The sequence below is a fragment of the Mustela nigripes genome, chromosome 8, assembly GCF_022355385.1.
Source record: "Mustela nigripes isolate SB6536 chromosome 8, MUSNIG.SB6536, whole genome shotgun sequence".
NCBI classification, from domain to species: Eukaryota; Metazoa; Chordata; class Mammalia; order Carnivora; family Mustelidae; genus Mustela; species Mustela nigripes.
Genome location: NC_081564.1, coordinates 38,765,483 through 38,789,750, shown reverse-complemented (window position 1 = coordinate 38,789,750; position 24,268 = coordinate 38,765,483). Strand labels below are relative to the sequence as shown.

The following is a 24,268-nucleotide window of genomic DNA, read 5'->3' as shown; positions in this document are numbered from 1 at the left end:
AGAATGACATTGAACCATTGTCTTACAACATATACAAAAATCAATTCAAAATTGATTAAAGATTTCACATATCAATGTCTACTTAAATTTAATATCCTATCTTTTCATGCAAACCGTGAGAACCTTGAGCAATGTAATTCCATTTATACCCCATCCTTTATGCTATTATCATATATTTTACCTCTAAATATATCATAAGCCCCACAATAAAATGTTATAATTTTTACTTTAAACTATCATTTGCGTTTTGATGGAGTTAAGAAATGCACAGGGTAACTTTCATATTTATACACCTAATGGTTTGTTTCTATCACATTTTGAAGAATTTAATATTCTAAGAAATTAATCACTTAAGTTTTTCATACATTGGTATGAAGTCTGTTTCTCTTCTATTCATGTGATAGCTTTAATATCTACGGTATATTTGTCCTTGTTCTTTTCTACATTCCTATTAGTGTTTGTGTGATGCTTTCTTTTTTTCTGCTTGGTGAGTTTATTTAGAGGTTGCTCAATATTATGGGTATTTTTAAAGAACAGCCACAACACAAAAATATTCACAGTGATTATCTCTGGGTGATTTTTACGGTCTTCTTTATTTTCTTATGTAGTCTAAAAAAAAAAAAAAAACAACTCCCCCCAAAATGCGTACCAGCTGTATGAACCTGCCCAATAGTACTTGATTTTTAAAAAAGATTTTATTTATTCATTTGAGAGACAGAGAGAGATTGAGCACAGGTGGGGATGGGGAGGGGCAGAGGGAGAGGGAGAAGCAGACTCCCCGCTCAGCAGGGAACCCAGTGCAGGGCTTGGTCCCAGGACCCCAAGATCATGATCTGAGCTGAAGGCAGAAGCTTAATCGACTGAGCCATACAGGCACCCCAATACTTGATTTTTTTTTTTAAGATTTTATTCATTTGACAGAGAGATCACAAGTAGGCAGAGAGGCAGGCAGAGAGAGAGGGGGTAGCAGGCTCCCTGCTGAGCAGAGAGCCAGATTTGGGGCTCGATCCCAGGACCCTGAGATCATGACCTGAGCTGAAGGCAGAGGCTTAACCCACTGAGCCACCCAGGTGTCCCCCAATACTTGATTTTTAAAAGAGAAATGAGCTCACCAGTACAATGAACAGATTAGTTTCATTTAATAAAATGAAAAACTTTTAAACATAATAAAGAAGTATAGACTGGATAGGAGATTCATAACTTGAATGACTTTCCCGATATGGTATATAAATAGTTTCATGAAAAACTGTATAACAGTCTGTAGTTGAATGCATAAGACTCTGTTTTTGGCTCTGTTCTGAACATTCTTTTAATTATCAACTTTGATGATGATATATTGGTGCTATTATGAGATTTATAGTATAATACATCTTGGGAAAATATTTAAAATATTGTATTTCAATTTCATATTCTCCAAGTTCGACAGCGAAAACATTCTTTTTGGTAGTCTAAATGGCACTTTTAGTTGGGTGAATTGGAAGCAAGCTGTCCCTTCCTCAAGATTCTACTGCCATTTGCTGGAAAATTGTAGTAATAAATAATGCGAAGATAGCTACTAATATAAATGGTGTTCCCTGGAGTTAGCTAGTGCACAACCTACACAACAGTAAGGGCTGTCCCTGAGCTAGAAACACACATTCATATCTACAAGGTGACATTTAATAAAGATAAATATGATATTTTACATTATGTCAAACCATTTAAGTGCACGGCTCAGGGTGGGAGAAACCTGTTAATGTGATTTCCCAAGAAAAAATGGCATACAGATTTTACCTGAGTGCAGCACTGGGTCTAGCATGACTGCCAGACAAGCTAGTGCACTGACAGAAGGACACCGTTCATGTCCAGAGATTTTCAACGGACGTTGTCAAGTCCACCCGAAATATTGTTCACACAATTATATCACAAGTTAAGAGGGATGTTGCTTTTCTTGGAACGAGATATGATTTGTCATTTGGGATGCTGGAAGTGCTTAAAGTCTAGTTCTAGAATGCTAAAGAATTGCTGGAAGAAGTAGGTCTTTGGAGGTTGGAACAATGAAGACTTGGGGGTGAAAAATAAATCATCAAGCATATGACAGATGGCCCTGTGAAGGAGTAATTGATTTACTTCACATGGTACCTACATCCAAGTTAAAGAGAGGTGGATTTGTATTACAATAGAGAAGAATCTTCTCAAAAGGTGCCAAGAGTGGAAACCGGTACTGGGTAAAAATTCAGTCTTTCTCGAGGTCAGTTGGTAATATGAGCAAAAATCCTTCACATTTTGCACACCCATTGGCTGGGCTGATCTAATTCTAGGAATTTCTACTGAATAAATAATTTGATACTTCTTGAGGCATTTGCCACAGTAAAAGGTTTGATAGGTTACTAGATAAAGAAGAGGAAAGGCAAAGAGAGAGAGAGAGATCGAATGGGGGCAGAGAGGGTAAGTGCCACAAAACAGAAACTACTATTCTAAAGGTGGGGGTGGGAAGGACAGTGAGGTATTATTAGAAAATTGCCAGTCAAAATAAGGTTGAATGCAGGCCACCGAGGCAATGGCCCAATTTTTTTGATAATTAGATGAGAGAATTGTGATTGCTAAAATAAAACTCAGATTGAGGATCTCTAGTGAAGTGAGGTCAACAAAAATAGCTAATAGGTGGGAAATTACTTTAGTCATTTGAAAGTGAAGAAACCTATTACAAATGGGTGTTAAACTGTAACAAGAAAGAAAATGGATTCGTGCACAGATTATTATATGTTATACTGCTACATCGAGAGGGTTTCAGCATGTAGTTGCTGCGGAGATGCTGGTTTTAGAAGTGTGCACTTGAGGTTAGACAGTAGCCAAGACATTTGTGATTATCTCCATCTGAAAATGACAGCAAAAACGTCTCTGCAGAGTAATTATTCCAAATTAGAATAGTTAAGTTATTTTGAGATACTAAGATTTACTTCTACTTTTTAAAAAAATTGAATAGTGCATAACATTTGGAAATACCAGAAAGAAGGTTTCTACATTTTATTAAAAGAGATATTTGTGACATTATTCATAGTGGTAAAAAATTTAAAAAATTCAAATGTTAAATAATTGAGAAATGAATATTCTGACCCTGGCATATCATCATACTTCAATAGCTATGCCTCTTTTCTTTAAAGTTATAGGCATTAAAATAAATAAGTATTTTTTAAAATGATAAGCATATGTATACATACAAATGAATATAGAATGACTTTTACTCTATCACTTTAGGAAAACTATTGGCACATCTGGTAGTTACTTCCTAATTGCCAGATTCATCAATAGACTTTTTATTCCTTGTCCAACTTGACCACTCTTTGGTAGTTGACCTTCCTGAACTTTCTTTCTTGAAATCCTCTTCTTCGTTCACGTCCATGCTGTTTTGTTTTCCTTCCTATCTTTCTATCTTTCTAGCTCTTCATTACAGCTTCTCTTTGCTTCCTGTCTGTGCCTTAACATCTGTGTAGCCCAGGAAACTGGCCTGTACTGCCTCATCTTCTAACTTACACACACCCCAGTGTGATATCATTCACTCTCAATCTTGACTCTGTCTGCCACGTGATAACCCCGACACACGTTTCTCCAGTGCTGACATCATCCTGAACTCGGGAATCATAGATTCAACTGCCTCCACTCTGTCTTCCTCACCTGAGGAGTTTTGGCTGATCTGACACCTTTAAGGTCAAGTAGAAAGATTATCTTGAATTCCGTCTGTCTTTATTTCTTCTCCCCTAGTCTGAATCACAGTCATCTCTTGTCTGGATTATTGTAAGAACCTTCCAAGTTATATTTGAACGAATAAAAGCTTGCCTGTGGGACATCTTCAGCTGAATATTCTGAAGGCACATCAGATTCATAAGGTCTAGAACTAAACCATCTTCCCCATCCAAATTTATTTTTCCTCCCATATTATCTCTTTGAACTGGATGTGTTGACCTGTCCCCAGTTTTTCAAACCATAGATGATATCACGTTTACTCTTTCTTTCCTGACACCTCGGTCATCCAATGTCCAAGTCTAGGTAATTCTATATATTTTTAAAATGTTTTCTCCTTTTTAAAAATTCTTATATCAGCATCCCTTCCCCTTCCACTATAGTAAGAGCTTCTTGAGGACAAGAGTCATACTTTTTCAACTTTGTATCCCTGGTCCTTCAGAGAGTGCCTAAGTTAGAGTTAGTGCTTACAAGTGTATGAATTAAAAATTTGCATTATGTACCCAAAAAGGCTACAATATATATAACACATTGATTGTAAATGTGTAAGAAGTACTTGTTTACATTTATGGATATTGGAAGGGGATTTCAAGTATATAAAGAATTGGCATTTTACTGTAAAGTGAAGTGAATAATAAACGTTTTAAATGAAAAGAGAGTGGCAAATATGGAATTCACAGGCAAAGGGGAAGAAGCTAGACCCAACAGTTAAAAATAGTTTAGATAGTTAAAATAGACTAACATTGTTTTATATTCCAAAGATATAGTTTAAAAGAATCTAACAGATACAAAAAATGGAAAATACCATCTCCACATAAAAGAAGTCTTCAGGGAGCGCTGCATACGTACAGTGGTCTTATTTAGCTGCTATGCCCTGGATGGGTGATTTCATGTACTTTTCACACAAAGTTTACAAAATGGTTAGGTTTAAGAAGTATATCACGTATCAGGTGGTAGATTGTGTGGCAAGCAGAAAAGGGGCTCCTGGAAGATGCTCACATCTTAATCCATGGAACTTGTGAAGATGTGACCTTCCACAGTGCAAGGGGCTTTGCAGATGTGATCAAGGTAATGATCTTGAGATGGGGATATTATCCTTGGTTTACTGGGTGGTCCTAACATCATTATATGGATCTTCATAAAGGAAAGAGGGAAGCAAGGAGAATCAGAGAAGGAGCCCTGAGCCCTGAGCACAGACACAGTGATGTCACTGCTGGCTTTGAAGGTCGCAGAAGTAACTGGGACTAAAGAATGTGGGCAAGCTGGAAAAGGCAGCAAATGGATTCTCCCCTAGAACCTCCAGAACCTCCAGAAGGAACACAACTCTGGTGACCTTCTGATTTTAGCTCAGTGAGATCCATCTCAGACTTCTGGTCTCCAGGACTAAGCGTGTTTTTTTTTTGGTTTTTTTTTTTTTTTTTTTTTTTTTTTAAGCCACTAGGTTTGCAGCAACGTGTTAGAGCAGCAATAGGAAACTAACACAGACACTTAGGATTTCATCAAAAGCCTAACTAAATGTTGTTGTGGTCTCTTATGGTAAGAGTTCTGCGGTGCCTTTTAATCTGGTTTCTTGTTTCAGTTTACTTTGCTACACCATGTTTCAAGGCTTAATACAAATAATACCATTTATTGAGGCATTACATAACGTCTCTTTTCCAAGTGTTGTTCCACACCTTTTACACTACATTAACTTGTTTAATCCTCTCAAACTCCCTATGTGATAGGTATTATCTTCATATTCCAGAGGACGGGAGAGGTTAAGTAACTCATTCGAAGTTGCATGATCGGTAAATACAGGATTTGAGCATAGCTGCCTGGCTCCAAAGCTTCAGAGATAGAGCATTTCAAATGGGGAAGCCTTTCTTTTCTACCCTTTCTTTCTAAACCCCAGCTCCAAATCCTTCTTCCTATTAAGCCCCCATATTCTGTGTTCAAGTATCTATGCTTTTTCTTACTTCATTTTGCATTATATGTATCTAACGACCTAGTTCTACTAGGCTCTGAGAGTAGGAATTGATTTTAAAAATTTTTGAATTCCCCTCTCCTCTCATCTTCAACCCTTAGAGAAGGGAAATCCTCATTTTTTGGTCACTTGATTACTCAGGAAAAGCTCTTTCCAAATAAATCTCATTACAAACTTGACTTTTTAATAGGATCTCCAAATTCCAAAAGAGGACTTACTTATTTCAGGTAATATGCACTCACAATAACAACATTCCTCAAGTCAGTCTAACCCAAATTATAACCCAAAAGATTTCTCTAATGAATTATTATAAGGAAAAAAGGAAATAATCTATTTTAAGTTTTTAAGGAAAAAAAATCAAATTTTAGTGATACCAAAACTTAAACTCATTAGTGGCTTTAAAAAAATAAAACCAAAACTTATTTATTTATTTGAGAGAGAGAGAGACAGCACAAGCAGGAGAGCGGCAGCCAGAGGAAGAAGCAGACTCCGTGCTAAGCAGGGAGCCCAATGCAGGACTCAATCCCAGAATTCTGGGATGATGACCCAAACTGAAGGCAGACACTTGACTGAACCAACCAGCTGCCCCTGTTAATGGCTTTTTATCTTAATCTCTTTTGGGGACATGATAAAAATCTGTGGACTTTTCTCCCTAGCAGGATGAACACAAACACCCTTTCTCCTTGGCTTTTGAAATTCTGGAGTTCACTGACCCCATAGAGTACACTCTTGAATAGTCTAAATGTCCACAGTCCCAAGCTAGAACACGAAGTAGGGAGATAAGTATGCTCTGCTTTTCTTCATCTGAGTCCTCATTATACCCCCCCTCCATCCTGCCCACTAAGGGATCTTCTCAAGGTAGCATTAATTTGGCCATCAGTTAAGCTATTCTTCGGTTCTGCTTCTGGACAGCCTAGGCCCCATGAACAACCTCCCCACAGATGCTCCAGGCCTGGGACCTCTCTTCCTCTGAGGGTCTGCATCAAGGAGTTCTGCCTTAGGAAGCTCTTCTAGAAAGGCCTTTTCTGGAAAGTAAGCTTTCCAAATGGCCTGCCACCAATGGCATTTTTCTGGCCTGCTGGGCTGAAATGATTTCTTTCTTTTGAGGCCTCAAAGATGGCCAAAGAACACTTGTTTTCAGAAAGCAGTATGAGAAAATAGGGCTTTTCAAGTTTGTCAAATAAACAAATGAGGCCAGACAGCTCGTTTTTGGTAATTCCAGTTCCCTTAAAACAGAAGCCTACTTTATCATGGTTATCATTCCATGAGCTACTGTGTAGTATCCAAATGGGTAATTATTATTTATATTTCAGAATGGTGTGCAAAAGTCTCACACTGACATCCAGAGATCAGTACATTAATTTTTTAGTGTGCCATGGGAAGGTGTGAGATTCACTCATCTCAGTGAATAGGGTTAAATTAAACACTGCCCTAATAACCCATAGTGAAGACTCCATGGGCCTCTCCAGAAAGCTCTTGCTCTTTGACCAAAGGCGGAAGAATGTGAGGCGGCCAGGAGTGGCTCAGGTGTAACTATGATGCCAACCATACTTGTTGGTGGGAGAGGAGCTGAGTGGCACCAGCCGTATGAATGGCTGTGGCACACATTACTATGCATCGCCAACTTCTGGATCCCTTTGCACCCAGATGCAGCTCCTAGAGGTGCCAGCAGATCATAATTTACAAATAAATGTGAGTAGGAGAATCATTTTGCCTTGTCTAGGACAGAGTTTCAGCTCAAAGCTGAGCATGAGTGGAAATATTCTAGGTACTGCCTGGTAGGTTGATGGCAAGTCAGGTACAAAATGCAGAGTGGGGTACCCACTGGGGCTCAGTGGGCCTCTGCCTTTAGCTCAGGTCATGATCACAGGGTTCTGGGATTGAGCCCCGCATCGGGCTCCCTGCTCAGCGGGAAACCTGCTTTCCCCTCTCTCTTTCTGCCTGCCTCTCTGCCTACTTGTGATCTCTGTCTGTCAAATAAATAAATCTTTAAAAACAAACAAACAAAACCCCAAAATGCAGAGTAGGGGCAGAGCAAGGTTCCCTGGGCAGGACAGCGCCAGGCAGAGGGGAAGAGCAAAGAAAATGGCGTGAGGTGCTCAGCACAATGTCCTGCACACAGTGACTGATGGATACATAGGAGCTGAAATCTGGGCAAATCCCAAGTTGTCGTCATGTTTCTAGTGAAAATTTGCTTTTACTTATTGAAAACTAGCTCCCTTATAGAATTTACTCCTCAAAGTAACTCCCAAGATAAGTATTTTGCAAAAGAGGGGCTAGAGGATGAGTGGAAGTGACTGACTTAATGCCACATAGTGAGTGAGTGGAGGACAGCATTCACACTGGACAGCCCTTGCTCATTGGGCCTCTCTGGGTCTGTGTGTGTGTGTGTGTGTGTGTGGAAAAGGATTGGCTGGTTCTGACACCTCTCAGCATGAAGCCATCCCAACAGGATGTTACCTTCTCTTGGCAAAGTCCAAATCTAGTAGAAGTTGTAATATTGAGAACAACTACTAGAAGTCATTATATTAGTGCTATCCAATAGAATTTTCTGTAACAATGGGAATGTTTTCTGTTTGTCCCATAGGGTAAACATGAGCCACCCATGACTGCTGAGCACTAGCAATGTGGCTATTGTGACAGAGACATTGAAGTTTGTGTTCTTATTTAACTTAATGTAAATTTCAATAGTTGCTTGTGGCTAGTGGCTGCCATATTGGACAGCACAGAACGCGATTGTTTGCTTTAAAAGGAACTCTAAGGGCCATCTGCCCAAATTTCCTTTGCTCTGTCCCTGACATGTTCATCCAGGCTCTCATTACACACGTTTATGAAGCTCTCCTCCTATCTTAGGATCTGATGTCTTTGTTAGGAAGAACTCTTCCTAATCTAACAATGGCACCTTCAAATGTATGATCTGGGGATACAGTTTTGTTTTGGCATAATAAACCCATTCATTTTTCCCTGGGGCTATCCCTTGATATGCTCTCTCAGGGCTTCTCTTGTTCCTGTGAACTTTTAGGTCTCCAATATCAGCCCCATTTGTGTCTCCGTTCTCTCGGTGCACGGCACTGTAGGCCATCCACGGAATCCTGTCATCTGACCATGCTGGCCTAGGGCTGAGCTGAGTGCTAGCTGCGGAATGAAGGGGAGAATGCCTTCCCTCACCACCAGTGCTCTGCTCTCTGCCTAGATTTCTTCTCTAGAGCCTAGGAAGCCCCAACTGGTTCTGGGGCCAGGGGCCTGGTAGTTGGGCTCAGCCTGGTTAATATCTGATGCCTCCTAGGCCTCTCTGGGGAGTCCTTCCCTGTTCTTTCTTCCCTTCAATCATTGCTCCTGCTTAGAAATACTGCCCAGAGAGTTAAATTGTTTGGGTTTGGTCTCCAGGCTAAACCATGTCCTTCATCTTTGGGAAATTTGAGTGTTTTAGAAAAAAAAAATTCTATATCATTTTGTCAACTAAAAACCAAATCCTGTCCTCTGCGTTTCCTTATTTTCACCAGCTGGGCGGGCGGCTACCTTATCTGTTGTGTTCCTTTTCCCAAACTGGTCTTTCCCTTCTCACGTTTATCTCGTCACCTTTCCCAGATTTCAGTCTGGGTCACACAATCACTAAATAAATCTTGGTGGAATGAGGCTTGTCGAGAATGGCAATGCTATTAAGCCATTTAACAAAAATTTTTATTATACACTCATGATCTAGATAATGTAAAGGGACTACATATTTTGATAGTTGGATGGATTCATCCCTGGTTGAAGCTAAGAAATACAATGCTATATTCTATTCATCCATTAATCTAATTAAATGAGGTTAAATTGGCGTGCTTTAATTTTAGTGAACTCTTAACATTTCATTCTTATGCATGGGGGTATTTTATAAAATACTGAACCAAGAGAAGGTGGAGGCTTTAGGGTATATTAAGATTGTATCCATTACTTCAAATGAACTTCATCTGGGTTTAAACAAAGAGGGGAGTGCATTAAGTAAGGGCTTGCTAGAACATTGAATTACTGGCAGTGAGATACATGTACATGCGGAAAAATCCCAAATGAGTTGAGAAGTGGGATAACACAGATTACACTGACTTCCAAGTTCATCACTTAACTGCAATTGATCAGTTCTTTCATCCTGATGCATTTCTTTCCTTTTTTTTTCTTTTTAAAGGATTTTATTTGTTTAACAGAGATAGAGATCTCATAAAGGGGACTGGGAGGAGGAGAGGGAGAAGCATCCTCCCCTGCTGAGCAGGAAGCTTGATGCTGGACTCAATCCCAGGACGCTGGGATCATGACTTGAGCTGAAGGCAGAGGTTTAACTGACCAAGCCACCCAGATCCCCCATTGTGATGCATTTCTGAAGTCTGGACATTCCATATTGTTACCTATTATAAGAATTTAGTTTAAACTCAACTAATATCCACTGAACAGCGTATATTTATTGGATATATACAGCCACCTCTAAGGTGCCCTGTACGAGTGCTCTGTACTGTATGTTCTGTGACTCAGTTAAGTTATACATTTATAGGTAATTAAGAAGCATTCTGATGGTAGACCTATGGGGAAACTTATCTTTTCCTTAAGAGCTAGAGTAATAATTTAACAAATAGTAAAGCTGTTTGAACGTCTTAAATATTTAGTTAATAACCTGGGATATATGGAGCTCGTGCACCGAGGAGAATTCTGACTCACAATATGCCTGAGAAATAACACTCTGGTCTCCCAAAAGGACAAAATATAAAGTCACAGTGACTTATAGAGGAATTGAGTTTGGGGATTCCTAGTTCATTTCCTCATCATTTCAGTGAAATTACTTCTCCTGGAAGCAAACATCCCTGGCACCAAGCAAATGATATCAAATGGGCATTTAATACCACATTTCTTTGGATGTAACTTTACAGTGTTATTAACAACATCATAACTACAATCAGGTTGGCAATCTCAAGGGGTCAATAATGTTGTTTCCCACTGAAACAAATGAATAATCAAAACAGCCTTGAGAGATGGTTGTTTCATAGATTGAGGTCTAATTGTCCAGTTACATGAAATAACATTGTACTACTACAATTTAATGATTTGTATATCTGACTCTGTAAACAAATCTCACATGTTCCTTTCTTTCTAACTTAGCTACTTTTCAAACTAGATTTAAATTTATAGCCAGTCATAAAGGCAAGTTCTGTTTTTTCACCAGAGTTGATCTTCTTTTTAATTTTAAGGTTTTATTTATTTATTTGAGAGAGAGAGAGAGAGAGTGTGTGTGTGTGTGTGTGTGTGTGTGTGTGGCAAAGGGAGAAGCAAGCTCCCTGGAGCCTGACATAGGGCTCGATCCCAGGACCCGAAGATCACGACCTGACCCCAAGGCAGACACTTAACCGAGCCACCCAGGTGCCCCTCACCATAGCTAATCATTTTCAAAACTCTTATTAAAATAGATTCTCATCGAGAAACAACCCTTCAGGAAAAGAACAATGGGAATATTTCCAAAGTTAGAGGCAGCATCATATGCAGGAAAGTGAACAGGTTTTGGAATCAGAGCAGAGTTTAAATCTCCATTATGTCACATCCAGGCAGTATAATCTCGAGCAAATTAGTTACCCCATTTTGTGTATGAACAGTTACCCTGCTAACTCTCAGAAATAAGGACAATATATATGATGCATAGGCCCATAAGCCTTTCTCAATACATTATGTTCCCTTTTTTCCTTTCCTCTGCCACCTTTTTCTCATTGCCATCATTCGTTATCACATGGAGGAGCATCTGGCCATAATGGAGATGAGAAGATGCTCAGTATGGTGCTGTGGAAAGGAATCGAGGGCCCTGGGCATTCTCCAAATGTCAGTTCCTCTCTCGGGGTCACAGGCGAGCAAGAAGGTATGAGGTGATGTAAGAATTTGCCTGCCAAAGCCAATAAGTGATTTTATAGTGGCTCAGTCCGAACTCTGGGTGCCCCGTGATCAGCTGTTTTCATGGATGGGCCCCCAGGACTGCAGCGGGGAGAGGCGTTGCTGCTAATTAAACTTACCAAACTTGGGATAGCTACCTCACACGTTTTGGACTTTGGTCAAGGTTTTAGCAGGGCAGTGGATGGAGGGGGACGGATTTGGATTTGAATCCTCCTACTCTTGTTTCTGTTTAAAAATTTTTTTTTTCTGTAAAGTTGGCTCCTCTGAATACGGAATTCTGTGGTTCAAAGGTGTAAAAAGCATTGCGCTAACAGGCCTTTGAAGTTCTTTCTGACACCTAGCTCTATTGACGATGCATGCTCGCTGGGGGTTCGTAAAGAAGAAAGACAAAGAGATGCACTCTCCAGAGACTCTAGCCATGGACTAAACCACAACCAAATCAGACCCAGTCAGTGAATGGCATGGGAGAAGCAGGGGTGAGTCAGGCAGCGGAATTTCTTGAGCTTACAGAATACCAAGATAAATGAATGCCTCATGCTACATGATTGTGGCGTGCTACGCTGGGGTAAGAGGAACTGGGAAAGATTTCCTGCTGGGCATGCTTCTGCACTGCTCTCTACACCTGAGCAACCAAGGGCATGCCAGTTACTTTCTCCAGGCCTCAGTTTCTTCCTTGTAAGTATGGTTCTGGGCTAGTCTTCCATTCCCAATTATTTAATAAAGTCGCTACCTAGACAGGGAAGAAGAGAGACGAGGAAGAAAGGAACAGGAGAAAGCACAGCTAAGCCCAATTCTCTGGTGCTTAGTAGGGTGCAGGGGATGGGGAAGTAGAAGTAAGAAGCAGTATAATTAACGTCACATATCTGATTTCTGAGGGTCATTGCAGTGAGACCAGTGAAGGGCATTATTAAGGCCTTGTCCAGCATACATGCAGTGTCCAGGGAGTTCTATAATACCACTCTGGGATATGGGGCAGTATTACTGATTGGTGGGCGCAGAGAACAAAAAGAAGGCAAGCAAGGTCCGTTTGGAGGAGAAACAAGGGTGTGGTTTCCAATTTCCTACCACAGAACGGCCGCAGGAATTGGTTATGTAGATTTACCAATGGAATCTAATAAATAACAGTTGGCAGCATGAAAAGTCAAAATATGTATATCTTTAAAGAAGCATGAAAACTCACAGGAGACATTTTTGATTGATTGTTCAGTTCATGAGATCATCTGGCATGAAATAAAATGTTTCCTTTTCTGTGCAGTGATTGCATAAGCCAAATATGGCAAAGCGACCTACACGACAATTTTCGGCCTATGGATCTGATTTTTCATCAGCCTCACCACACACCCCTCACAGAGGGTTCTTGTTTTTGGTGGATTTGTTTCACCTCCTTTGTGAAAGCCTTAGAGTGAAGGCAGCAAGCAGGAAAATCAGCTATTTATAGGCCTTTTTGACGAAAAGTGTCTGCTCAGCGTGCCATGGAATACTTCCAAGAGGTGGGAGAACAGGAAACTATCTAAAATCAACTAGAAGGCTGGAGGAGTGTTATGGGGGAAAGATTTTACATGGGAATCATTTTCAGAAAGCTCAGGTTTCATTTGCAAACAAATGACAGTTACTTTCACTGACACCCCCTGAGTTACCGAAAAGCCAGCTAAACTTATACTAGTTAAGGAGAGAGAAAGGAAAAAAAAAGACATGAATTCTCCAAAGGTTAAAAGTAGTTGGGGTTTGTAAAGGGACTCGAAAGGCACACCTCTCTCTGTCCTATTTATTGCTGGAGGGACCCCAGTCAGACCAGCACTGCCAGGCAGCCTATCTGTAGCTGGCTTAGGGATGGAGGTGATTCATCTGGGACTTTGGGCCCGAGCGAAAAAGAGAGACTGACAAGGGCTTGTTGTCATCTGCTAACAGAGGCGGAAGACCTCCCACCCATTAAAGTCATCCTGCAGGAAATACTCCTCAGAAAACCTGGATGAGTCATTATGGGAGGCAAATAGAGTCGCCTTGTAGACAAGTTCTGGAGCTGTTGATTACACTTGTCCTGTTGACTTATCAAATGTGCCTGGAATAAGTCAGCCTTGGCCAACTTAGGTTGTGAAAGCAAAAGCAGGTCTTCCGTGAACAAACTAAAACTTCAAGAGGCCAGAAGAATTGTGTTTCGTGGGCAAAGAAATATAAGCCATGGGAAAACCTGACCCTTGGTGGTGAGCTAACAAAAGATCTACCTTTTGTGATCTCTTCATCTGAGGATGAAACCCTGGGGTGTTTCGTTGGGACATGTGCGAGGGAGCCTTAAACCTACACAGGGATGAAGACCAACTGGCATCCAATGCTGGGCTTTCCTTTATAAGGGGATCGGATATGCTCAATGTAACCCTGGTTTAATGAAAGTTGGTCAAACAAAATATAAGGAAGTGTTAGGGTACGTGGAACACATGAAGAAGCAGTGAAGCATTTTGATGTCTGAAGATTTGTAAACCTCAAACATTTCACACTGTTTTTTAATTTATTTCCTGAATCAGAAATTATTTTTTTTCCAAGACATGAACAAACAAAAGAGTCATATATCATCAAGCCCATTTTACAGGTACAGAAATGGAATTACTAAATGAAGGGAGGCCTAAATCATGTTAGAAGTCAGCAGTGATAGTAAAGTTAATGGAGTGCCTGAAGCCCTTGTTTTCATCTGTTAGACTCTACTGCCCCCTTCAGTAAATAAGTTGATAAATGTAATCTTACCGTTCCCTAGACTTGGGTTACAGTGTGGCTCTTAGATTGGTTTCTGGGTTGCAATCACCCCAGAACTACAGATTCAGAATCTTTTGGATTAATATCTAGAAATCCTCATTTTTTAGCCAGTTTCAAGGTGATTCTTGTGCACACAAAGTTAAGGAATCATTGTCCTAAATATTCCAGAGCAGGTAGCTACACATAAAAATGAATTAAAAAAAAATAAAAAGATTTGTATCACAACTATGTTAGCAATTTTTATCCCAGAAAAGTAAGATGAGAGGTGTGGGGAGGTGGCTACCAAGATAGTGTAAGATCTAGAGAAAGTAGATGGTCCTCAGAGTCCAGTCCTAGGGCTCTGAGTATTTCTGCTCCATTTGTCCCCCTTTGGTACATGGTTTATTCATAATGAGACCACTGAGATGCAGGAGGGACTGACAGGGACAATAGGAGAAATATACCTATTTCTATTTTTCAGAAGTTAAAAATTTACTACTCTGCCATTAGTAACCACAGAATTACAAATTGCAGGTAATCGTTTAGTTAATAACTGTTTTCATCTCTTGTGAATCTTTTAAGCCACAAACATGCTTCGAATCTAACTTTGAGATCAGTTTTTTCCTCCCTTTGCCTCCTTGTGCCTTGACCCCACTGCCTTAAAAGGATGTGCTGAGGATGGGTAAGCTAGTCTTTGGAAAGACCCTTAAAGGTTTGCATAGATGTGTGAGACATAATGGGAAAAAGAACAGGGACAGTGAGTATGCTGGTTTCAGCCTGCTACCGACAAGATGACTGATCTGGTATCAGCCAAGGTGTCTCCCTAGGGTTTATTTTTGTCATTTTTAGAAAGAGGGGGTTGGACTAAATAATCTCAAAGAATTCTTCCATAAGATGATTATTAGATGAGAATTAGGTAGGCAGGAAGTTGCTATATCCACCTTGCAAGGAGAAATTTGTGAGAAGGTATAGCAGATGGCCTTCCAATGAGGTGGTTCTAAAATGCTAACACTATCATTTTTCTGAAAACAAAAAAACAAAACCTGCTTGATTCTTTACACAGATTTAAAAAGCAAGTGGAGCAGAAGTCATTTCCTTTCATTTTTGTTGTATGTCTCTTTGTATGAAAGGGATTTCTCCTCACACCAGGGAAGTAGGGCACAGGCACCCCTAAATGGTTTATACTAATGGTCTAAGATGAAGTTCAATAAAATCAGTGTAAAGGCAAAGCAATGAGTTTTCTAGTGAGATCTCCAAAAAATGTGATTCCCCACTTTATAGTCATTCTTCTTCCATGGACATTGTGAAATTGTGTGGGATCTTATGTCATGAATCAGAGATCAAAGAAAGCGTACATATAAATGCAAATTTTGAAGTATGGGTGCGGGGATGTCTATGCAGATGTAATGAGTAGAGACGGACCTGTACACATGCATACTATGTGTGGTAACTCTGGAATCCACATGATTCTGCTTCATAGACAATTCTGTGATATCACAAGACTGAATTTGTAGGAAATTTCCTATTTTTGTGAGAACAGTGAGTAGAAACTTCAACTGATAGAGAATAGTGACTTAATGTGCATGAAAGAGAAAAATCTACTTGTCTAGACAACTCATTTTGCAAATGTAATTAGAAGTTTCTTTATCTTGGAAGTGGAAACAGACTAGGGTATATTGCTTAACTTGAGGAAATAAAAAAACAACCATTTTTAAAGATAGTTTTATATAGTCTTATACTTAAAAGACCGAAGAATCAGAATTTCCTTGGTCATACAAATGTTCTCCAAGAGAGAAAAGAGTTCAAAAATAACAGAAATTAAAAACTGGTCAAAAGCAACAGAAGGAGTGAGATGACATGCTTCTCCTTACACTCTATTCCCTCCTTTACCTTTGCTAATTGTATAACAACAATGAATTTATTCTTTTTATATTTACCTTTTAGCTAGAGAGGGGGCTGGGTTGAAGGAGAAAAAAATCATTCACTGGGTTGAAGGAGAAAAAAAAAATTAAGGGACACCCCTCCACCCCCACTGTTGTTTCTGTCTAAGAATTTATAAAAACATTTAAATATGCATTTATAAAAATTAAGTAAAAGAAATCTCCCCATGCCATAAGTGTTCCAGATGTCAGTTACTAAGGACAAAACGGAATGATAGGAGATAGGCAAGATGAGAATCAGAGATATGAGAATCAGGTAAGTGAGCCCTGGATGGGAAGTTATACACACATGTTATTTTTATCCAGTGGGAAAAGTTATGTGTTCAAAGTTTCAAATGAGTAATACAAATCAGTGAGGTCGCATAATTCTTTGTGGATATCATTAGTAACCTGGTTTTACCTGAAAAGGCCAATTTTCATTTTTCTCTACCAAGCTGGCAAATGACAGGAAAAAAATCGGACCAGGGAGTATTATGGTTTGAAAAGTAAAGTTCTGGTTTCAACTGTTTAGACCTGAAAGATGGAATTTCCCCATGATTCAACAGCATACCGGGGAGCACACTAACCTAATAAGAGAGGTTGTTGCCTTTGAAACTAAAACAAAATGGTGAAAACCTAATCACCAAATCAAAGCCAACTTGGTAATATTGTACGTATATTTTAGCAGCCCCTATAACGTCTCAAACAAAAGACCAGTGTGTCCTAGCATTCACGAGTCACTGTTCATGTAAAGTTGGGTAAAGCTGTGATCCCAAGTGGACAAGAGATTATGAGTAACTATTTCTCCAGAGAATGTGAAGGATTACCTGGAGCTTTTGCCTTTAATTTGCAACGAAGCAACCTGTTTTCTAAGGAGGACAGAGAAAGAGGAAATAAAGGCCACTGTCCACGAAGAGATCCAAGGCTGGTTTTTTTCTCTTCTGTGCTAACCAGTGCTATACCTTCCTTTAGTAGATTGAACTCGGTCTGATCAGAAAACAGGTTATGAAACCTTTGATTGTGGCTAGCCAAGTACTTTAGAATAATGAAATTGCAGACCAAGAATCGTAAAGTTTCTTCAACAGATTTCAAGAAGGATTTCCTATTTTTTTTTTTTCGAGCTTCCTTTGGCTACCACTGACTCTTTCCGGACCCCAGCTTTCTGACAATCTTTTGCCAATGGTTTTCCCCACATCTTCACTACTATTTGGGCAATAGTGAGAATTAGAATCAGAGAGAGAATTACCAGGATTCTGTTAGCTGTGCACTTGATTCTACCTTCAAAGTTAGGATCAGACAGTAGTAACCTCATTTTTCTACCAACAGAGGGTATATTTACTAAGATCAGTGAAAAAAAAATAGAAGATTGTGCAAGCCATGAAGGAAATACATTCAAGAATCTTGACACTCCTTAATGGATTATCAAAACAATTTAAATTAAAAATAAAGAAAATTATTAATTAATGTGGCCGATGTTTTTTTTTTTTTAAAGGCAGCAAGCAAGCATTGCAGTAACCAAGTAACCAAAGTCACTCGCAGAATTGCTCAGCATTGTCACACATTTCACATAAAGTAGTTTTCATTGATTTAATATAATTTAAATTGTTCTAAAACAAGAGGAAAGAAAACCTTGGCCAGGGAAGGAGAAACTCCCACTAGGCAAAGACTGAAATAATCTTGAACAAAATTTTGAAAAATAGTTGTACTTGCACTGGGAAAAAAAAAATCCTGGGTTCATGCTTGTTATGAATGATTCTTCAGTGATCTTTTGTGGAGTCTAATTTAACCAATAAACCAAAAAAACAAAACAAAACAAAAAAAAACCCCAGAAAGGAAGGAGGAAGGAAGGAAGGAGGAAAGAAGGAAGGAAGGAAGGAAGGAAAAGGAAGCAAAAGGGGAAAAAAAAAAAAACCAACCCCAGCTGTCCAGAAATTTTAATTTGCAAAGGAACGTAAGCATTGAGGAAGCTTTCAGGATCCTTGTCATGGGAAACAACTGATCACATTTCAATCACTAGCCACACAATATCCTCGAATAGCACCCTGCTCCTTAGATCAAATGTGTCAATGAAAGATTTTAGGAAGCCTCTGTGGAGACACTGATTTGTAGGTATCCAGTGTTTCCAGTGTCTCAACCTGTTTACTCACCATCTGCACATACATTAGTTTATTAGATCTTTCAGTCTCACTAGCTATTATTTAGAGAAGACATAAAATAACAAAAATGATCCCTCCCCCCCCCAAAGAAAACCCCACTCAAAACAACAACACACTATCACCAAATACAAAGTAATAAAAGAGTTGTACCCAAACCTGGTCAGTCCTTCCATTTCTTGAAACTTGCACACAAACTGAAGAAACCCACTCAGCCTTAAAAAGGTCGATCATTTCGCTCTCCTAAAATTTCATCTCTGAGAGTGGCTTTCTTTCTCCGTCTCTGTCTTGCTCTCTCTCTCTCTCTCCCTCTCTCTCTCTCCCTGTGTGTGTCTCTACTTCTACCGGAGAGAGCGTTTTGTTTCCCTTTTCCTGTTTCTGCTGCTGGATGAATGCAAAATACATGATTGAAGGGATTTTTTTTTCAGGTTAACAGTTGGAAATCTAAAATCTTGCTCCTCTGAATGGCTTTATATGCTAGTCACTCAACACATAACGTTCACATAAAGAGGCATATACAGAACCAAAAATCCTGCTTTTTTAAAGCAAACCAAAACAACAACAAAAACTCCTTTTACTCCTTCGAGCCCATTCCTATTTTATTTACTTGACTATTAGCACTTACCCGGAGATGTGCCATAAATGCTCTATTCCAAATGTATAAAAGCCAACCACATCTCAACTGAGAATTAAACAGTTTTAAAGTCTTCAAATCCATGTCCCTGCTCCAAACCCTGTTACAGTCACTGGCAGTGGTACAAGATTCTAAACAGCAGACATCTGATTCTTGACATTTAAAAATAACAATATTGGGAGAAAAAGGGAGTCTTTTTTTTTTTTAATCATTATTAACTACAAACAGCTTGTGAGTGAGCACAGATCACAATTGATGTATTAGCTGGATCTTGCCATAATTTCAAGCTACAGTATTTTATTTCTAAGTCAATGTCAGACAGAGGCCAAATACCTACAGACTTCTCCTTTTCTGTGTAACAGAAATGGCAATGGCTTAAGTTAAATTAATTCCAAGTGGCAATTCTCCAAAGAGAGAATCAGAACTTTGCTAGTAGTGAGATTCTATTATTGGTGAATATTAATTTAACCTTTGTGCAGTCTTGAATCAAACTAGGGACAGATGGATCCTTCATGGCTTGTCTAAGATAGGTCACATTTCATATACATGCATTCTTAGCTACATTCACAGAGAGGAGGTCAAAGGAACACATACATCTGCTACAGAATAAAACAGGTAATAAAATGAAAGTAAAAAGCACTTATTTCCATTTATGGAGCACATTTTTTACTCAGACGGATCTAGGATCAAATCTTAGCTCTTTTACTTACTATATGCCTTCCTTGGGAAGTGATTTAATCTTTTTTGCCTTAGTTTAGTCACCTGCAAAACTGGAGTAAACATAACACTTTACAATGTTATTTCAGGTACTAAATAAGATACTGTGTGTTTTCTGGCACATAGCAGGTATTTGCTACGTGCCACTCCCTCCCTCTGTTTTATATTTGGAAGGGGTTGGGATTGGACATGGTAGATAGAAAAATCCAGACTTTCAAGGTGGACAGCTCTGTTGCCACTTACTGACTGTGTGCTCTTAGGCAAGTTACTTAACCTAATTTACTAAATCTCAGTTTCTTCACTTGTAAAATACCTCACAGAGTTTTACAGAGCAAATTAGAAACACTGGAAAAACATGTACTCTTGGTAGACATGTATTAAATGAGAGTTTCCAGGCCTTGCAACTCTCAAAAATTGCTCTAATTAGTACACCTCATATGTATATAAGGAGTTTAAAAATGTGAACTCAGATCACAGGTCCTCTAGGCCAAATGCCTCATCTTATAGCAGAGGAAGGAGACCCAGAGAGCTGAGATGATGGTCACTGGTTAATGAGTGACAGTTAACACATTAGTGGAAAACAGGGGCTGGAACACAGACTTCCTCCTTTGAAGTTCAATGCTTTATCCAGTAAACTTTGTGAGGCTGAGGTCAAACACATTTGTAAATCCAGTTTCACTACTGGTAATTAAGATAATAGAACCGGAAAAAAAATTCTTTTTTCATTTCCCCAAATATGCTTCTAAGAATGAGCTTATAAATGAAATCATTCCATGGGAGTTGGCAGGGGCTGGCTACACCTGTCTTCCTGAGAGGAGCTTTGGCAGAATGGTGGAGTCTCTCTTTCTTCTAAAGAAAGAACAGAGCTGGAGAGAATGTCCCGTTTCAGGAGTTTCCTGTTCTCTTCCCACCCCTGCGAGTGTCCGGCTCCTTCTTTCCCTTCCTACCAGGGGCACTTTAATCTCTGCACAGTGGGTGGGAAGAACCCACTGTTCTACATTTGGTTTATCTGCTAGACACACTACCTTCTCACACTGAAATACAGAATATTTTCCCCCAGTGTGAAAGACTTGCACAGAATAGGAGCTCAATAAATGTCAATATTTATTAAAGAAGGTGTTCCTTTGAGCTCAGTTTATATTTAAAGGGTTTAACTAGCTTGGTGCAGTGTTAATTATTGCAGTTATTGTAGGATAAAAAATATTAATTTCTTTCAATCTTTCAATAACTTCAGAATTAAAAACAAAGATCCTTTGGGTAGTGAGTCAGATTAACTGTTACTCTGGGGAGGAATGGACAGAAATAGGATTGGGGGGGGGGCGCCTGGGTGGCTCAGTGGGTTGAGCCTCTGCCTTCGGCTCAGGTCATGATCTCAGGGTCCTGGGATCGAGCCCCACATTGGGCTCTCTGCTCAGCAGGGAACCTGCTTCCCTCTCTCTCTGCATGCTTCTCTGCCTACCTATGATCTCTCTCTCTCTGTCAAATAAATAAATAAATAAATAATCTTTAAATTAAAAAAAAAAAGAAATAGGATTGGGAAGGCATATATGCGATCTATTGTAGTTAATGTGTTATTTCTCCAGTTGGGTTACATATAACTGGGTATTTGTTTTATTATTATTTTCCTTTATACTTCTCTGTAAGCCTCAAATATTTCATTAAAAAACTGGCTTAAAAGAAGTTAAATAACTTAAAAATAGAATTCCCAAACCTTTGAATATGAGCTGTAATAATGCTACGATACTAAATCTCATACTTAAATTTTCACGCTTTCTTTCTCATTTTACTGAAACGCTTTTTAATAATAATATGTTTACTCTACAGATTTTTTTCCTCTTGTTCAGTATTTTCATGCCCTTGATTCCAGGGCTGTGATGAGATGTAGTGGAAAGAGCTATTTTGTCTCAAATAGATGTAAGTCTAATTCTTAGTTCTTCAACTTTTTGGCTGCGTGGCTTTAAAATCACTTGATAGGGCACCTGGGTGGCTCAGGTCATGGTCCCGGAGTCCTGGGATCAAGTTCCACATCAGGCTCCCAGCTCCATGGGGAGTCTGCTTCTCCCTCTGACCTCCCCTCTCATGCTCTCTCACTCTGTCTCTCTCTCTCTCAAATAAATAAATAAAATCTTTAAAAAAATAAAGAATAAATAAAATCACTTGACATTTCTCATCTCAGTTTCCTTTCTTGTAAAATCAGAGTATTATTGTATCAAGCTGTCAGGATTATCTTGAAAATTAAATGGAATAACAAATGTGAAAACATTTGCTACAGCTTCTGATACATTGTAGCTTTTCAGTCAATAGCAGTTTCCTTCTTTCTTTCCTTATCCTTCCACTTTTCTCCACTACTTGAGCCTTTTACTGCAAAAAGGCATAAAAAAGAAAGAAAAATGAATTTGAGGTAGGAAGAACGTAGGCAATCATGCAAGCATAAAAAGGTTAAAAGATACTAATTTTGTCACAACAAAGGCTAGTTCTGGATCCTTGCAGAGTTTTCATCTTTAATCTGATATTTCTCATCTAATCTTATCACTACTTATTAAAGTCCAGTTTTTTGTTTTTTTTTTTTAAATTCGTTGTGGGTTTTTTGTTGTTGTTGTTGTGTGGGGGTTTTTTGCTTTTTGTTTTTGTTTGTTTGTTTTTCTACCCATTTCAGAACTTTCATAGTTAAACTATCCTGTTCTAGGGCTCCTATCTTATTACCCATCCTTTCTTCAGGACAGACATTCCCTTTTTTTTTTGACAGACAGATCACAAGTAGGCAGAGAGGCAGGCAGAGAGAGGGGAAGGAAAGCAGGCTCCCTGCTGAGCAGAGAGCCTGATGCGGGGCTCGATCCCAGGACCTTGGGATCATGACCTGAGCCAAAGGCAGAGGATTTAACCCACTGAGCCACCCAGGCACCCCTGGGACAGACATTCTAATTAAAATACTTTATTCTAGGTGGCGGGTAAGATTGATATGCTTAAAGAATTTCTAAAGCCTTCAATTGTAACCCTTGTTATGGTCATTTCTATAAATTAAGTGACTTGGATTCTCTCCTCCCTCTATACTAACAGTACAACAGTATAACCCACTAAGCCTTTACCTTTCTTAGAGTCTAGTTTTTTGTTTTTTTTTTTTTAAAGATTTTATTTATTTATTTGACAGACAGAGATCACAAGTAGGCAGAGAGGCAGGCAGAGAGAGAGAGAGGAAGAAGCAGTCTCCCCCCTGAGCAGAGAGCCCGATGCGGGACTCGATCCCAGGACCCTGAGATCATGACCTGAGCCGAAGGCAGAGGCTTAACCCTCTGAGCCACCCAGGCGCCCAAGGCTAGTTTTTTAATATGCTAAATGAGGAGGTTGGAATAAATGTACTCTTTAGCTCTAAAAATTCCATTAAAAATTCTTGATGGCTTCACTCCTCTAGCAACCTTATAGTACCACTCTGAGTGGGAAAAACTGACCATGGAATTGTGTGCTATTTGTGAAAACTATCCACATATTGGTGGCTTCTTCTGAACCCTCGGATGGACTCTGACACTGTCCTTGCCCAGTGACTGCCAGCCCGGCATATTCTCAGGGCCAGGTATAGGCATTTTCAAGGGAACCAGGTTTGTCAGGAGTAATTCAGAGAGCAAAAAGTTGAATTCTCAGTGGAAGACTTTTTTCTTGTACTTCTTCTTAGGATGGGAGTGTGAAATGGTTATGTCATGCCTTTATAGTCCAACAGAAAAAAAAAAAAAAAAAGGTTGGGTGTACCAGGAGAGAAGAGAGAAAAAAAAGACACCATGAACAGGAAAAATATGAAGGTACTTTTAAGGGATGGTTATATCTTGGGGAAGATGACAATTACCAGATAGAGGAATTGGCCCCAGGCGGGGGTGGGGGGGTGGGGTGGGGGTGGTGAGGAGAGGGAGAAGAAAAAAGACTCTGCTGCTGACATTTTTATCTAGGGGAATCTAGGTTCAGTGAATGGAAGGGCATTAGGGAGAGACATGAGGAGACTGGAAGAGGAGGAGCAGCTTGCCTTGGGTCTATACGTGTGTGGGATTTACACGCTGACATTAATTGCATTTTATTGCATGGATGCTTCCCCCCTGCTTTTCCTCCTCTTCTCTGTTGTCCTGGGTCTCTGCAGCTGTGCTTGTCAGGTCCCCAAACTGGCTTGATCTCCACCTCCTCAGGGCCCAGGGCATTATTCCAATTCCCTGTGCCTTGGGGGTTGGGGGTTCAGGTGGGAGTATGGTTGGTGTTGGAGGTGGTGATAACAATTGCAATGGTGAGGATATAGATCAAGTTTTCCAAACAAATAGTTTAAGGCAGAATTTTATAATAAAAACAAAAACCCTCTGGATAGATCTAATTAAACTCCTTCCAAAATTCAAAAGATCATTGTTGACTTTTGTGGAAAAAAAATTGATTTATTTTAAAATTCTGTGTTGACTCCCCTTTTCTTGCCTCCCTATCCCATGTTCCCGCAGACAAAAGAGGAATACTAAACATTAATAACTCCTTGGCTTTATGTAGGCGTGCTTTTCAAAGCACTTTTATA

At 39.5% G+C, this 24,268-nt stretch overlaps 1 protein-coding gene and 1 long non-coding RNA gene across 17 annotated transcripts in view; one reads left to right on the top strand and one right to left on the bottom strand.

Annotated features, from left to right (window-relative positions):
* DLGAP1 (DLG associated protein 1) overlaps positions 1-24,268 on the bottom strand; it is an 869,387-nt gene that overhangs the window by 291,315 nt on the left and 553,804 nt on the right. For 2 of the 13 annotated variants that reach the window (XM_059409277.1, XM_059409278.1), the window contains exon 1: positions 18,543-18,730. The exons of 4 other annotated variants lie outside the window; for them this stretch is intronic. In XM_059409277.1, coding sequence (XP_059265260.1) covers positions 18,543-18,617 — 75 coding nt within the window. In that variant the 5' untranslated portion in view covers positions 18,618-18,730. Of the gene's footprint in view, positions 1-18,536; positions 18,731-24,268 lie in introns of those variants that run through there. 7 more of the 13 variants (XM_059409271.1, XM_059409275.1, XM_059409276.1 and 4 more) reach the window with 6 other exon arrangements.
* Positions 1-24,268, top strand: part of LOC132023498 (uncharacterized) — a 331,116-nt gene that overhangs the window by 168,780 nt on the left and 138,068 nt on the right. The gene's annotated exons all lie outside the window — the stretch shown is intronic.